We start from the raw sequence: 14,050 nt of genomic DNA on the forward strand, positions 1-14,050 counted from the left end.
TAGTGAGCATAGTTTTCTGAACCCTTTTTCAGAATGCTGCTTGTTTGGTAATTGCCATGGCAAAGCTGCAGCTCAGCCTTCTATACTACTATTTTTAAATAAATTCTGAAATTATCTTGAAGGGTAACTCAGTTTGAGTTGCATACTGAGAAGCTACTTATTAAAGGAAGTACTCTCATTTCTTTCACTGATGCTTGAAACAGCTGTACTCAGTGTACACTTGAAACTGAAAATTATTAAGCACATTTAAAGGCAAACTTGAAATTACTACAAATCATTGTTGACATATGGTAGTACCCTCCCAAACCATCCAACCAACTACAACATACCTACTTAAGTAGGTATATTTACAACCCAGAAGCTTGAAGTTGTTTCTGATCTGACATTATTTCAAACTGCAGCTAGTCAGGCAAAGAAGACCCTACATGCTCCTCTAGACTGAAGAGGAACAAACATGACAGATTTGCCCCTGCACAACTTTATTGATATGCAAAGAAAAGATGCACAGCTGTCTAAATGTATCCTTGAAGACAATGATTATCATTCTGACCCTTTTTTCTGATGAACACGTGGCTGACATTATGCTGAGCAATACCTGTTACAGGTAAGTAAGTCACAGTCACAGAGGAAAATATTGCTAATGAGAGAACCTAGCAAGTATTAAACATACATTTTCACAGAAGGAATAAAGTGAGTATTCACAGTTCCCTTTTTCTTAGCTGTAAAAGAAAAAAATTGACCTTTTTGGGTAAGACTTGATGCAAATTTTCCCCTTAAAAAGAAGAGTACAGAGTTGACACTCTCACACAAAAATTGACACTTCAAGGTTATGAACAAACTAAGTTTAATCTAAACCTAGTTTACATTTGCATCAGATGAAGAACAGTTTCAGTCTTTCCAGTCAACAAATGCAGCAGCAGCTATGTCTGTGTCAGCAAGTAATTCAATATGATAGGAATGAAATCCACAGAATTGAACAGTTGATGAAACTTCTATACCTACAGTATTTACAGTCTGGAAATGTGAAGGCCCAGTTTTGTCTGAAGCTCCAGACACCCTCAACACATAGGTAGGTGGTTTCAAGCTGCCAGAAAGAAACCACTGGTATGGATTTGGGTCACCATTCAGAGCTGGAGGGCATCTGGTACACACTCAGAGCCCAGGTCCCAGTTCTGAGTTCTCCAAAAGGAAGTGAACTCAAGAGCACCAAAACAGCTTTGACAGCCAAACCAGTCTGTGGGATGTGGGAATGAGAGGGATTTCCAAACTGCACAAACCACATTGCTGCCACAGATGCAGCTGAAGACATCCCCTAAATAGAAGATATCTCTTAGGATGCCTCACAATGCTTTTAACCCTGGCTGAGTCACCATTTCCTAATGAACTCTGTTGCGGTGTTCCCAGTGGAACTACATGGCAGAACTGTCATCAGCATATAGAGGGGTAAGCAGCAGTAGCGATGTAATGAAAGTTACAATGATTTTAAAGTTTCATTTTACCCACAGTATGAATTTTAAGACAGACATATAAAAAGGGGCTGCTCGGGAGAACCTGAAAGCCGAACTGCCACTCCTGTTGCAGAGGTTCACAAAGAACAGCTGCTTACTTGCAGAATTTAAAAATTCCTTCATATAAAGGGGCACTAAGATACATAAGATGTAATACACTTCAAAAACACAAGCATTTTACAAGTCCATTTTACAAGCCATAATGTCTATTACATCAAGATTGAACAATACAAAGCTTGTTTTTATATTTAAAAATAGAATATAAACAAATAATAGTTCACATTAAGACAATTGCCACAGCAAAATTTCTGAGAAAGTGCTTTACCTACAGAAAATACCCGAAAGCCTACCAAGCAAGCTCTAAAATTTAGAAGTGGTAGGGATAGAAACAAAAAAAAAGTGCAAGTGACGCCCAAAACTTTGCTAGAAATCAAGAACTCCAAATGTGCCATGTACCTCAGCTGACAGTCAGCTCAGCTTCATTTGGGGAGTCATTACCGCTAAATATGATACAGCACACCATTTTGAAAAAGTAACAGAATAGTTGATTTACTTACAAATGGCTTTATTGAAGCTATAACTTAATAAATTTGATATTCAAGGTGTAAAGTTGTCTCACAGACTAAAAATTAACACAAGAAAAAACATAAGTAATACAGATCTACTTATGTTATCCAACTGGTAGAACTGAACTTGAAGGAAGCAATTCTTTCAAGATAAGCAATTAAGACTATCATAGGACTGAACACACAGAGAGGGAAATACAGTAATAGAGTACTTCACAGTAAAATACCTCTTTATTAGGAATATATTTAAAACTAGCTCTTTATTTCAGGTAAGAAAAATAGCATTCTGACTTTTAGTCAGTGCTGATTCTGGTCATTTGTGACATTCTAAACAGCTAGAGAAGTTATTTGCACCACTGATGCCCATTAACAATTCCCCTGTCTATTCACTGCCTTTTTTTTACTTTGTTCTTAAATATGTTGGAAGAAATTCTTCAATAGGGTTTGTATTTAGATCTTAGTTAAGACTGACAGACTGACTTGACAGTCTGACTCAGCATTTGTTATTAGCTCACAAGCAGTTTTATGAGCTAATTTGAAAAGAACATGGTTCAGGAGTTGAACTACAAAGGCAATTGAGAGGGCAACTATCCAGGAAGACTGTGGTAGAACAAATCCCACTCTTCTACTATACAGTTTAGTACTGTAAAGTAGCAGCAGTTTCAAGAACTTCTATACCTCTGTATAAGAGAGCACTGAAGAACAGAATACTGGGGTATTGCTATTCAAATTCAAACAACAAACTACTTCATATGTACATTTTTATACTCAGTACAAGTCTAGACTCTCTTGCTATGTTGTAACTTGAAAGTTTCAGGTAATTAGATCATGCTGTAAACAACGATATAAAACATTTGTGTAAGCTTTACTGGTTTAGGAGTGTACATAAACACCTGCCTTCTAAAAAATAAAACAGTTTAATTTTCCATCATGAGCATATAAGTAGGTAGCATATTGTAAAACAAGTTTTTATCCAATTAAAAATGAAATCTATGCATTTCATGGAAGTGTTATACCACATTTGTAATGAAGTCTGTGTTTTTAGATACTTGACATCCATTTTCAAAATGAGATATAACAGGGAAAGAATTCTCCGCACAAATATATTGATTTCTGGTCTTGGAATTTCTTCTATCCTCTGTAGTCAATATGAAGCTAAGTACACCTGTTTTAAGCATACTTCCATATGCAGATGTTTTTTAAATGCAGATGAAAGCAATAATGATATTACAATCCCTAAGTACACAAGTTTGTGTCTGTTTTAAGCAGAATTTTAGAAAACATTTAGAAACACCAAAAATAGGGTATATCAGGAAGCAATCTGATACTCAAATAAATAGAAAATTTGCATTTTAATGTCACATTGAATTTTAGTACATTTCAATCCAAGAAAAAATAAACGGACATAGTAATGAGTACAGGATTATATATATTACAATATGCCTTGTTATAATACAGTTATAGCTTTACGATAAAAAAAAAAACCTGGAGGGCAGATGGAGTTTCAGCTCATAATTGTCAGAACAAAGCATTAAATACATTTCTGGAGTAAGTACTTTTATTTCACTTCAAAATCTTAAAACAGCATTAGACTTTGTCCTTTTCTTTAAAAAAAATAATTAGCTACCATGGGGCTAGCAAGTATGTCTTCTAGGTTTCAGTGATACAGAAAATGCTTTTCCCAATTATACAATACAATGAAAGGACAGATGATTTCAAAAACAGCACCTATGGCTAACTCCATGTTGACCTTGACCTAGAAATGCATGTTACTCATCTCCACAAGGAATCCAGCAAATTTTGCAAGTTGTCCATTTCACATGAAAGCAAGAGGAAGGGTTATCATATGCAAAAATATTTTTTCCAACTGTTCTTAATGTGTAATTGAAAACTAAAGGCATGGTCTCTTCATTATAAAAAAATAAAGGTACAACAGAAACTCTAAAGGAAGATATTCAGCTATAGTGAAGTTGCAACCCTCTGAAAGGAAGGAAAAAGAAAAGAAGTCAATTAGCTAAGCTTTGTGCTCTAACCAAACTACTTACAGTGATTTTCAATGGCAAAAGCCCATGCTGACTGGGTGATTTGACAGTTCCAAATATTTTTTGTAATAATTTTTATTTGTATACAAGGACACTAAAATGATCCAGTCATGCAATGTTCACTTTAAGCATTCTGCATCTCTTTTCCAATCTTATAGCTAAGGATCTTGTTCCAGTCAATCTTGGTGCGGGTAACTGGCAACTGTCGACGTAAGGCCTTGAAAGTAGTGTCCGACATAGTCTGATAGTTCTCACTGATAGCAGTCTGTCAAACACAAAGTCATACAAAACAAAGACATGTCAAAAACAGAACTAGGATGCCACAAAAACATTCAGTGACTCCGTGGCCTGCTACTTCCTAAACATAAAACCATGCTTAATTGAAATAATATTTAATGAAGGAAAGCTGCTAGATATAGATTGAGGATTTCTTCTATGTGAAGAAAATTAATGAGACATGTAAGAAACCTGGTCATAACCAAGGTTTTTCAGCAAACCACAGTGTGGTTAATCAGCAGCATGAATAAAATGCTGATCAGAGTTAGCTCATACATCATAAATTCCAGACAGAAAAGTCTTCCACCGTTTATCCTGTGGGGATGCTAAAGTCAGTCCACATTGTTTGATCTTGAACATAATGCATACTATAGATACCTGGCCTGAATGAACATATGTCCACTTCTGCAGAATGCATCTAGAGCAGTTACACTTTTCTAACTTTGAAATGAGTAACTGAAAGAAGTAATGCCTATTTGCTAGTCATTTTTAGCCAAGCCGTCTAACAGAGTAGCCTTTGAACAGAATCTGTACAAGAAATTTCACTTATGGAATGCATTAATGCTTTATGACATCAGAATTGCTGATCCTTAATCATGCAAGGAACTCTTCTACTCTCAGAAAATTACTTCTCTTGTAATGTTAGACAGGTGAGCACAATCACCAGGTATGAAAAGGCAAGACACAGCAGCCTGTAATCTGTTCATATGGAACTGCCTTATCTTGCTGGTTAAGCTTTGGTTAAGTATATGGTAATGATAGAAATATGGGTGAGAATACAGTATTTCTTTCAACATACCTGATACTCATTTTCTGCAGCCTCTACAATTTTTATAAATTCCTTTGCTGTCTGGGCTTCATTCTAGGAAAAAAGCATTTGATTTAGGTCTCTCATACAGTATAATTCTAGAACCAGCTGGATTATGTTTTTCCTATAGTTATAAGTGATGTCAGGTAGACTTGGTGAGAGCACTTGACCATTCAGTGGCTAAACCGAAACCCAACATTCATCCAAAAGGCATATCCCATATGATGATGACAATGATGTTAGAAAAATAAAATCAAACTGTAACAAGCAAAAGAATGCCATGAGGCATATTTTGATTAAGAATTCTATGGCATGATAAAAAGACATACAGAACAGATCAGCATTTGGAAAAATGAAAATGAAACAATGAAAAATGAAAAAAAGAAAAAATTAAAAATGTCCACACAAGTCTCTGCAAACATACATGAAAGGTACAGATAACATTATTGATGCTACATTTCCAGTACAAATTCAAAAAAACTTCAAGAACAGCAGCTAACCCAGAAGCTACAGCAGACTATAACCAAGAAACCAAAATCGATTTGTTTACCACTAAACATCCTGAATCTGGAGACTAAGCTGTGGAAAACACTAAACTTTATATATCTGGTATTCCAAAATCATCCGCAAATACATCTTGCAAAAATAAGAGTGCAAATTTCAACATGACTGATAAGGATGTGGTCAGAAAAGAAACTGTTTAGAGATGCAAGTGCATGATTTTATTAAAAATAAAATGCCCCCTATCAGTCAGTCTGGAGGTATATTTGCTGAAGTGCTTAAAAGAAGTCTCCAGCAGGAAGCAAGGGTTCATGAATTTCCAAACTTCCAATTTACATTGGAGACATTCTTAAGAGTGCTTTTGCAAAAGCTGTTGACATTTAGGAGTGTTCTTATTCCATGTAATCCCTCATTCCTGCAAAGGAAAAGACTTGGAGAAAACTCTGACAGCTTCCCTAACTGGTTTGAAGTTTCAGTAAAACTGCACCTAACAGCTGTGAAAGCGCTCTTGGACACTGCAGGAGACCATGCTGGAGCAGGCAGAGAGCAAGCAGATGAACAAACGAACAAATGAAAAGGTTTTGACTTTTCAGTGAACTAAGAAAATGCTTTCAAAGGCTCTGCTAATGAAAGGAAAAATTCTGAAGTATGAAGTTTTGTCTCAGAGGAAAACAAGGGATTAGAAAATAATCTTCAGCAAAAGTATTCACAGGTCTAGCAACAATTAACATTGTGCCTGTTAATGGTTTTAAAACAGGTTCTCTGACAAACAACAAAAAAGAGCAATCATTGAGGCTCCTTTTAAGCTGCCTACCATCTCTTCTGTGTGAAATAAGAACTTCTTATTTCAGAAGTTCTAACCTCTTATACAAGAGGCCTTATAGACACCTCTGCCCTCTATGAAGCTCACAGCCAAGGTTAAAAAATGGTAACCAGCAGCATCCCTGCTTTTGTTTCAGATAAGTTATGTAAAAGATGTTTTCCTGCTTATCAGTCTGCTGCTGCTTTACTGAATTGCAAAACAGGATTAAGTCTCTTCCCAACATTAAGCGAAGCAAAACCTATTGACAGAAGAACTGCATCCACATAACCTTCCCTGAAGCAACTCTTATTTGAATGAAAGACTAAATAGATCCCTTTTTTCCGGGGAGTTTGAAGTAATTTTATATCTACAGCTCCAGAACTGTTATCAGTTGGCACCACATTCCTTCATTTTTTATGGTGCTATTGCAACTGAAAAGCCAACAAGCCTTGCTTTATATTAACAAACAATGTTCTTTATTGATGAATTGAGCTATTGAGCCAAATTGGCCACTGCTAGTCGTTATCATTAAAATACTTCTACTGTTCACTTTTATGATTTCTCTTTGCCAGCTTAACCTCACTGTCTTAAATTTTATTAGAAAACACTGCAACAGAAAATCTTATCGCTTATAAATGCCATTATAGACATTATTTCAGAAATAGTAGCTTTTCATGGTGGAACATTATCAATCCTTAAAAGATACAAGATTTGGTACTATTTCCAAACAATTTTTATTTCTATTGTTTGCTCCTCTTTACTATAATAATCCATATGGCAAGAAGTTGGAAAAAATGATGCTTTAAATAAGAAGTGTGTTATGATTCTCAGGTTGAACCATCTCTGAAAGCGCTTTTCGTACAGAACAAGACTGACAGCACCAGTTACAGACAGAAAATGGAGAATACCCACCACTGCTTCTCAATTGGTACCATTTGTTTACTGTTTTAGCATACTGGTCTTCTTCCAGTAAGCAAAGGAGACAATCTCCTAGAGACTGTTCTACTAAAGTCAGTTGTTTTAACTCAAACCTCCTTCATATTAAAAAAATAATTCTATAGGTCATTCTGCAGACCGAAGTTTAAATACAACGTAAGTCCAGGAAGACTGACAACAAGCTAATTAAAGCTTTAAAATCAAAGATAATGTAGCTTATATAAGCCACATGCAAGCATACATTAATTTTTTTTACTTTTTTTTTAAGCAGTAGCTACATGTTAGGTAGAAGTAGTAAATATTAAATATAAAATATCTGTAAATTTGAACATTAATTCCCATACATTTAGAAGAACAAACTTCTGAGCTTTTTTTAAAGCTTTCTTCTATTTTTAAATTAAAAAGTCATTTCAATATACCCACTGAGGTCCTTAAAGGTCACTTACAGACACTGTTAGAGAATCTTGTATGTCTTTATGGCTCACCAGCTGAACATTACCATCTTCATAATAGTGAACCTACAGAAAATTAAACAAAATTAATTTTAAAGATCAACAACATGCAGAAAAATCAAAGTGTTGTGTTTACCATGGTAATAAATCTATACAAATCAGTCAAAACCACGTACAGAATATTACAGAACAAAAGCAAATAGGAAAACTAAAATAATGTAGAATTTATTATTTTTTGAGGGCGAATACTGAAGAAGCTAGTCTGGAAATATAATTTGTGTTGATGTTCCTTAAGTAGTATTTTAAGCAAAGAAGTTTAGGTTTTGGTTAACATCATGAAGATGACAACATCTTATTTATGTGACCTTACTAGAAACTGTTGAAATAGACTAGACCATTTGAAGTGGTAAAGATACATTTAAAATTAAAATAGTTTTGGGAAGCTTTCAGAGTACTGTGAAGTTTTTCTGCTTCCCCAATATGTCCCAGCTTTCTAGGAACAGTGCAATGTTAAGGTTCCCTTTCTAGCTCTGTATGGGCTTGGTATTTCCCATAACAAAAGCTGGTATTTCTCTAGACAAAGCAGTTCCCAAGGTTAGATAGCAAAGCAGAATGAAATTATTTATTCTTGAAATGCAGTTTATTTTGCAGGAGAACACTAAAACTCCACCCAAGCTAACTTTATTACTTTTAAATACAGTTGGGACAGATATTAAAACCTTTAGTTCCTAATAAAACTGCTGAAAAGCTTAAAAATCGGGAAGTATATATAAAATTACATGTGAGCATTACCAAAAATTGATGCGGGTCAGTGACATTTAAATAAGCATCTTTGAATATTTTTCACAAGTTTATCAAAGTCAAGATAGCCAACACAGCTGATGCTATGAGAAAATTAAACATTTGTGTCTCACCCTATTAGACAACATAAAATAATTTTGAGATTCATTGCATATATGAGATATATGTAAAACAGTATAATTTCCTATGCATTATTATCATATGTGCAAAAGACTCTCAAACTTCATAAATAACAGAAAAAACATGACACACAGTAGGAAGCTGTAATACCACAGAAAGGTTTCCTATATGAGTAAAACATTATTTCCTATGATTCATCTTAAATTATTACTTTGCTTCTTGTCAAATACTTGTTTTGGGATTATTTTCCTAAAAGATGAGAAGTGCTTACTCAGTGCACAATTCTAAGAACTCCCAGTGAAGCAGCAGAACCCAAAGAAATGTAAGTGCTCCCTCTTGTCCATTACGATTCACTGCAGAGAGCACAAACCTCCCCTGTGCTCTGAGGCCAACACAGCACAAACATCTGTGTAACTGAGTCACATTCTTGGCAAACACTCAAACCTAAAAGCTTAACAGAGATAGTCAAATTTAATTCTGGGATGTGTTATATCTTGAACGAAATAGGAGTTCTATACTATACCTCACTGCTGGCATCCTTCTAGAATGCTAGGTCTGGGTTCAGAAGACTACAAGAAGGAGGATGTTTATGAACAGAACCTCTTGGAAAGGTTAACTAAGGAGGGATGAGAATATCAAATTATCTAAGAGATAAAATTAGTAACCAGTACACTTATCACTGCTTTCCATGCACAGTTGGAGCATGTTAAATGCCACAGGGATGTAGTTTTAGTAAAAGGCTCTGCTGTTGCTTTTCCTCTTACATAGAATTAAAGAAAACTATACAGAAGAGATTGTGACAATTAAAAATCTCAAACATCAGAGTTAACAGAATTTAAGAAAAAAGAAAGAAACTGTGCAAATGATCTTAAAAATACTGGAGACACCTGAACATAGCAGGTGATGCTGCAGTTTATCCCAACTTATTAATAAAAGGTCTTATCAGAAACAGAGCAACAATTTGACAGTGTATTGCTGTCAAAGATTTTGGAAATAACACTGAAATTTCAGTACTCTAAAATTATACTAATGCTCTAGAGACTTCATTTTCTAGAAAAATATTTTGCTCCTTAAAAAAAAATTAAAGCTCTTTTTTGTTTGTTTTGTGAGGTGAAGAGGGAGCACTCCCACATTGAAGAAATTGTACACAATTACTAAAAATTTAAAACTGATTTCAAAAGTCATTGGTGAAATAAATAGCTTCTATGCAAGCCATAAAGTAGAATTTTTCATCACTCTCCAGCCCACACATTATAATGAACATAAATAATGACTTGATTAATTATGTGAAATAGTACTAAAAGACAAAATCATCTGGTGCCCAAATGAAAAAGCTGATTAGAACCTGAATGAATTCCTCGTTCAGACTACTTTTTTTGGCTGCTGCCCTAACCTTTACAAGAATTAGGTGGACACCAGCTTCCTTGTTCTGGAAAACCTCTTAAGACATTTAATGAAAAGCACATGCTGCGGAGAAAACACCTGCTTTGCTGTAACTTGGATTTAAGTGACAAAGTCTTGAGAAGCCCTGAAGTTACTTAAGGTCCTGCTTACCATGACTGCTGTGATCTGACAACATAATAATGGCTGTTCACATTTTGACTATCTTTCCAAATGTTAGCACCAGCATGGGAAAGCAGATTCAGGGTCCCGCTGCTTGGGTGAATCTGAGCACAGCTACCACATCCTAAATTAACATCCTAGCCTCAGGCTAGAAAAACATTCCTTTGCATCTTCCTTCTGCAGTCATCACTGAGCAGAAAGGTCAAGCAAAACTCATGGGTGCACAAAAACAGCAAGAAAAGAAACCTGACTCTGCCTTGTAAAAAAAAACAACAACAAAAAAGGCACACAGAAAGTCAGACTGCACTAAGTTACTAGTTCCTGATTCTAGAATTGTTTCAATAAACTGCTGCAATGTATGTGACATGGAACTGATCCAGGCAGTTGAGTCTCCCTGCCTGCCACATGACAGTCAGATTTCCTTTGGTCTCAAGACTTCTGCCTGCTTGGAATTCCTCCCTTCTGAATGCCCTAAAGCCAACAGGAAAGCCAAATTCTGAATGAAGAAGACACAGACTCAAAAATTTCTGATGGTGTAATGGGTGAAACCAAAAGTTTCCAACTTTCTGAACAATATGATAACATTAAAAAAAATCCCATTATCAGTTAAAGTGAAAAAAAAGAAAACTTCTACTTCAGAACAGACCTATCCTCAGGAAAAGCTTCTCTCACTGTGAATTCAACAGGAAACCAAATAGGTACATGCCTAGCTGAGGTGAATACACCTTCTCAAGTCCTCTGAATCACTACATGAAACACATAGTTTATATTTTTAAGGATTAGACAAATATGCAAATTAGGTTAGTAACACTTAAGTGAATGAGCATTGCAGCCTTGCTTATTGGGTGCCCATTTTCTCTTGACATATTTGATACACTGGCTTGAGTCTCCCTCAATAATGACTGGAGACTTTATGGCTCAGGACAGAGTTTGAGATAAGCATACCTGAATTTTCAAGATGCCAGCCACTTGAGTGGTTGAAGGGGTGATTGTAAACTTCCATTCTGACCTCCAACGGCCATTCCTTAAAAAAAAACAGTAAAAAGAAACTGGATGTCACCCCACTGGTCATGAAAAACATCCCAACATACAACTAAGTAAAAAGGAAACCAGAGAATGAAATTTGCAGTGTAACTACACATGCAGAAAATCTTCCCCTAAAGATTCAGCCTCATACTCAGTCAACAACAGAACAGTTTCCCAAAATATTTAACCTCAGTTTCTGATGTGGACCAAGGAGATTTGTTATTAAGGACCTTTCAACAGGACTTAACTTCTGAAAATACCTAAAGCCTCCAGTGTTCTTTCTCTCTTGTAGTATTAGTTAAACACACACAGTCCATATTTTGTTTCTAGGACCTGGATGACTTACTAGATCAGCTAAAGCCACACTTCACCTCAGGCTATCAAAAACCTGAACGGAAAGAAAAATAAAGTAGCAAAACTTTCTGCAGTGTTGAATTGTAACTAATCCTTTCAGGTCTTCTAGCATTTCCCTTCTAGGACAACTATCTCCTCCTTGCCAATTCAGGAGGAATCCTTGCCTCAGAATCCTTGCCAAAATGCCTAAAGGGTGTCTCAAACACCTGGAAAACAGTATGGGGACAGCATGGTGTAGTTTCACCTGACCTCTTTCCTGTAAACTAGACATTTTCTTATTTAGCTATCAGGTTAGTGGACTAGAAGGTTAGTATTATAGAGCTGAATTAAGAATGCACTGCAGCAGTCCATGATTTGTCTTTTGTTCACACTTCAAGAAGGAAAGTGTTCCAATCCTGTTAATGTGAGGTGTAGATTCCAGTGTATTCAACAAAGGCTGAGAAAGCTATAAAATATTAAGAGCTACTAATGAATCTGTATAATGACACATCTTAGATAGTAACAACGGTAACTCAACTCTAAAGCCATTGGTCATTACTTCAGACAATATTCAAGTTATCACTGAAAATATAGACTAAGACAATTCAGAAGCTTGTTGGCATTGCTAAGAAAACAGAAAGGGTTGCCCAACTTAGTTACACAAATACTAGTAGCCTCACAGACTGACCCACTAATTATGAGAAAGCTTACGTGCTGGATTATACCTTAGCTACAATTCTAGTTTTTTAACGCCAGGGATTCAATGACTAGCTAACAGATTTGTTTGTTTCTCAGCCACTCTGTGGTCCCTTGATGTTAAGATCACCACAGTGCTTCCCCTCTAGGATATCCTTTTTATCTTTAAGTTTCTATTAGAAAAAAAAAAATAAAAAAAAAATTCAAGTTCTGAAGGACTTTTTTATAGGAAATGCTCTAAGGTAAAAACACCATTTTTTTATTTAACTCAGCTGACTTAGAATGTTTTGTAAGAGGTTAACTTTCCTCTTCTTTCTTTAAGAAGCCATCTATCCTACTACATTGATAGTATTTCAAATAATCACAAAGTATTTTTCTTTGGTATATATTGGTTTTCCATCACCCAACAAACTTACTCTCATAGTTAGCCAATGGACTTCCAAATGCCTACAAAGCTGGAACACCTTGAGAGTAAGTAGTGGCTATGGCTTGGGCTGAGTATTCAGCCATACAGCTGGATAACAGGAATCTGGTTAACTTGGAATCCATTCCTCCATCCCTAAAACTTCCAAACCAATATGCACTTATTACAACTTGCTAAGAACAAGAATTAGAGTCTAACTGCCCCTGAAAAACTCTTAAAAATATGGTCATATTTACCCATAGATGACCAACCATAACTTTAATGAAGAAAACTGTCAAGAAATGTTTTCTCCATCTATAAAAGGCTGCATATCTATTCATCTTCTTTAAAGACTACAAAATTCATTGTTTGGAATATCAAAATTCATTCATTCTTCCAAACTAAAAAGAAAACCAGTATTAGTTCAAGTTACTTCTAATATTGAGTAAAACATGCAGACTTAACTAGTCAAGTTTAAGTCAATAAGAAAAAAATATTTATTAGCTATGCAAATTCAATAAAAATCAGTGTACTGGGAAAATAATTTAACTGATACATACACATGCTGAAATTACTGTGGATATGTAATAGCCACCTTCAAAACCAAAACCCAAAGATTTCTGAACTTCCATTCATTACTTGTGGGATTACTAATATAAATTGCAAGCAGATGCAAAACAGCAAACCAAATAATGAAATAGCTTTCTTCTGACAACTGCATATATAAACTATCTCTAGGATATAACCTCTTAAACCCATTCCTGATACTGTGATATTTTATGTCAACTCTGGCCAGTTTCCTGTATGGAGCAATCCGAAGTTCACTCCAGACTGTGGAAAACATCCTTCAACCAAGTCCAGAAAGAAAAAAAAAAAAAAAAAACCCAAAAAAAGCTGCAGTTTGTAAGAGTTTATTTCATCCAAAACCACCTTTATGTGTCTAACCCCAAACTCAAGTCCCACCATACAGTGATTTTTGGTCACCTTCTTTCTCTGAGAAATTCAAACTAGAAGAAGCTGTTTTTATTCTGTTGGTCACAAAGGAATGAAAACAAGCCAAAGAAACTGTATTAAGTTTCTACAGCCATGAGTATTGGTGTCACTGTGATAAACAGGAAAATTAATCACATATGTCCCATGTGTGACATGGAATTTTGCAAAGTTCTGCAAAAGAGATGCAGGTACACAGTTTGCCATTTTACTTATCACAAAGAAAG

At 35.4% G+C, this 14,050-nt stretch overlaps 1 protein-coding gene across 1 annotated transcript in view; it reads right to left on the reverse strand.

Annotated features, from left to right (window-relative positions):
- Window positions 1-827: 827 nt before the first annotated feature.
- The window catches only part of CAPZA2 (capping actin protein of muscle Z-line subunit alpha 2), a 32,335-nt gene continuing 19,112 nt past the window's right edge, over window positions 828-14,050 (reverse strand). Inside the window, exons 7-10 of the mRNA XM_086887040.1 lie at window positions 11,321-11,399; window positions 7,886-7,957; window positions 5,192-5,254; window positions 828-4,381 (exon numbers count right to left, since the gene is read on the reverse strand). Of these exons, the coding sequence (XP_086743166.1) occupies window positions 4,241-4,381; window positions 5,192-5,254; window positions 7,886-7,957; window positions 11,321-11,399 (355 nt within the window). The 3' untranslated portion in view covers window positions 828-4,240. The remainder of the gene's footprint in view (window positions 4,382-5,191; window positions 5,255-7,885; window positions 7,958-11,320; window positions 11,400-14,050) is intronic.

The sequence above is a fragment of the Cyanistes caeruleus genome, chromosome 4 (genome assembly GCF_971803275.1).
Source record: "Cyanistes caeruleus chromosome 4, bCyaCae1.hap1.1, whole genome shotgun sequence".
NCBI lineage: Eukaryota > Metazoa > Chordata > Aves > Passeriformes > Paridae > Cyanistes > Cyanistes caeruleus.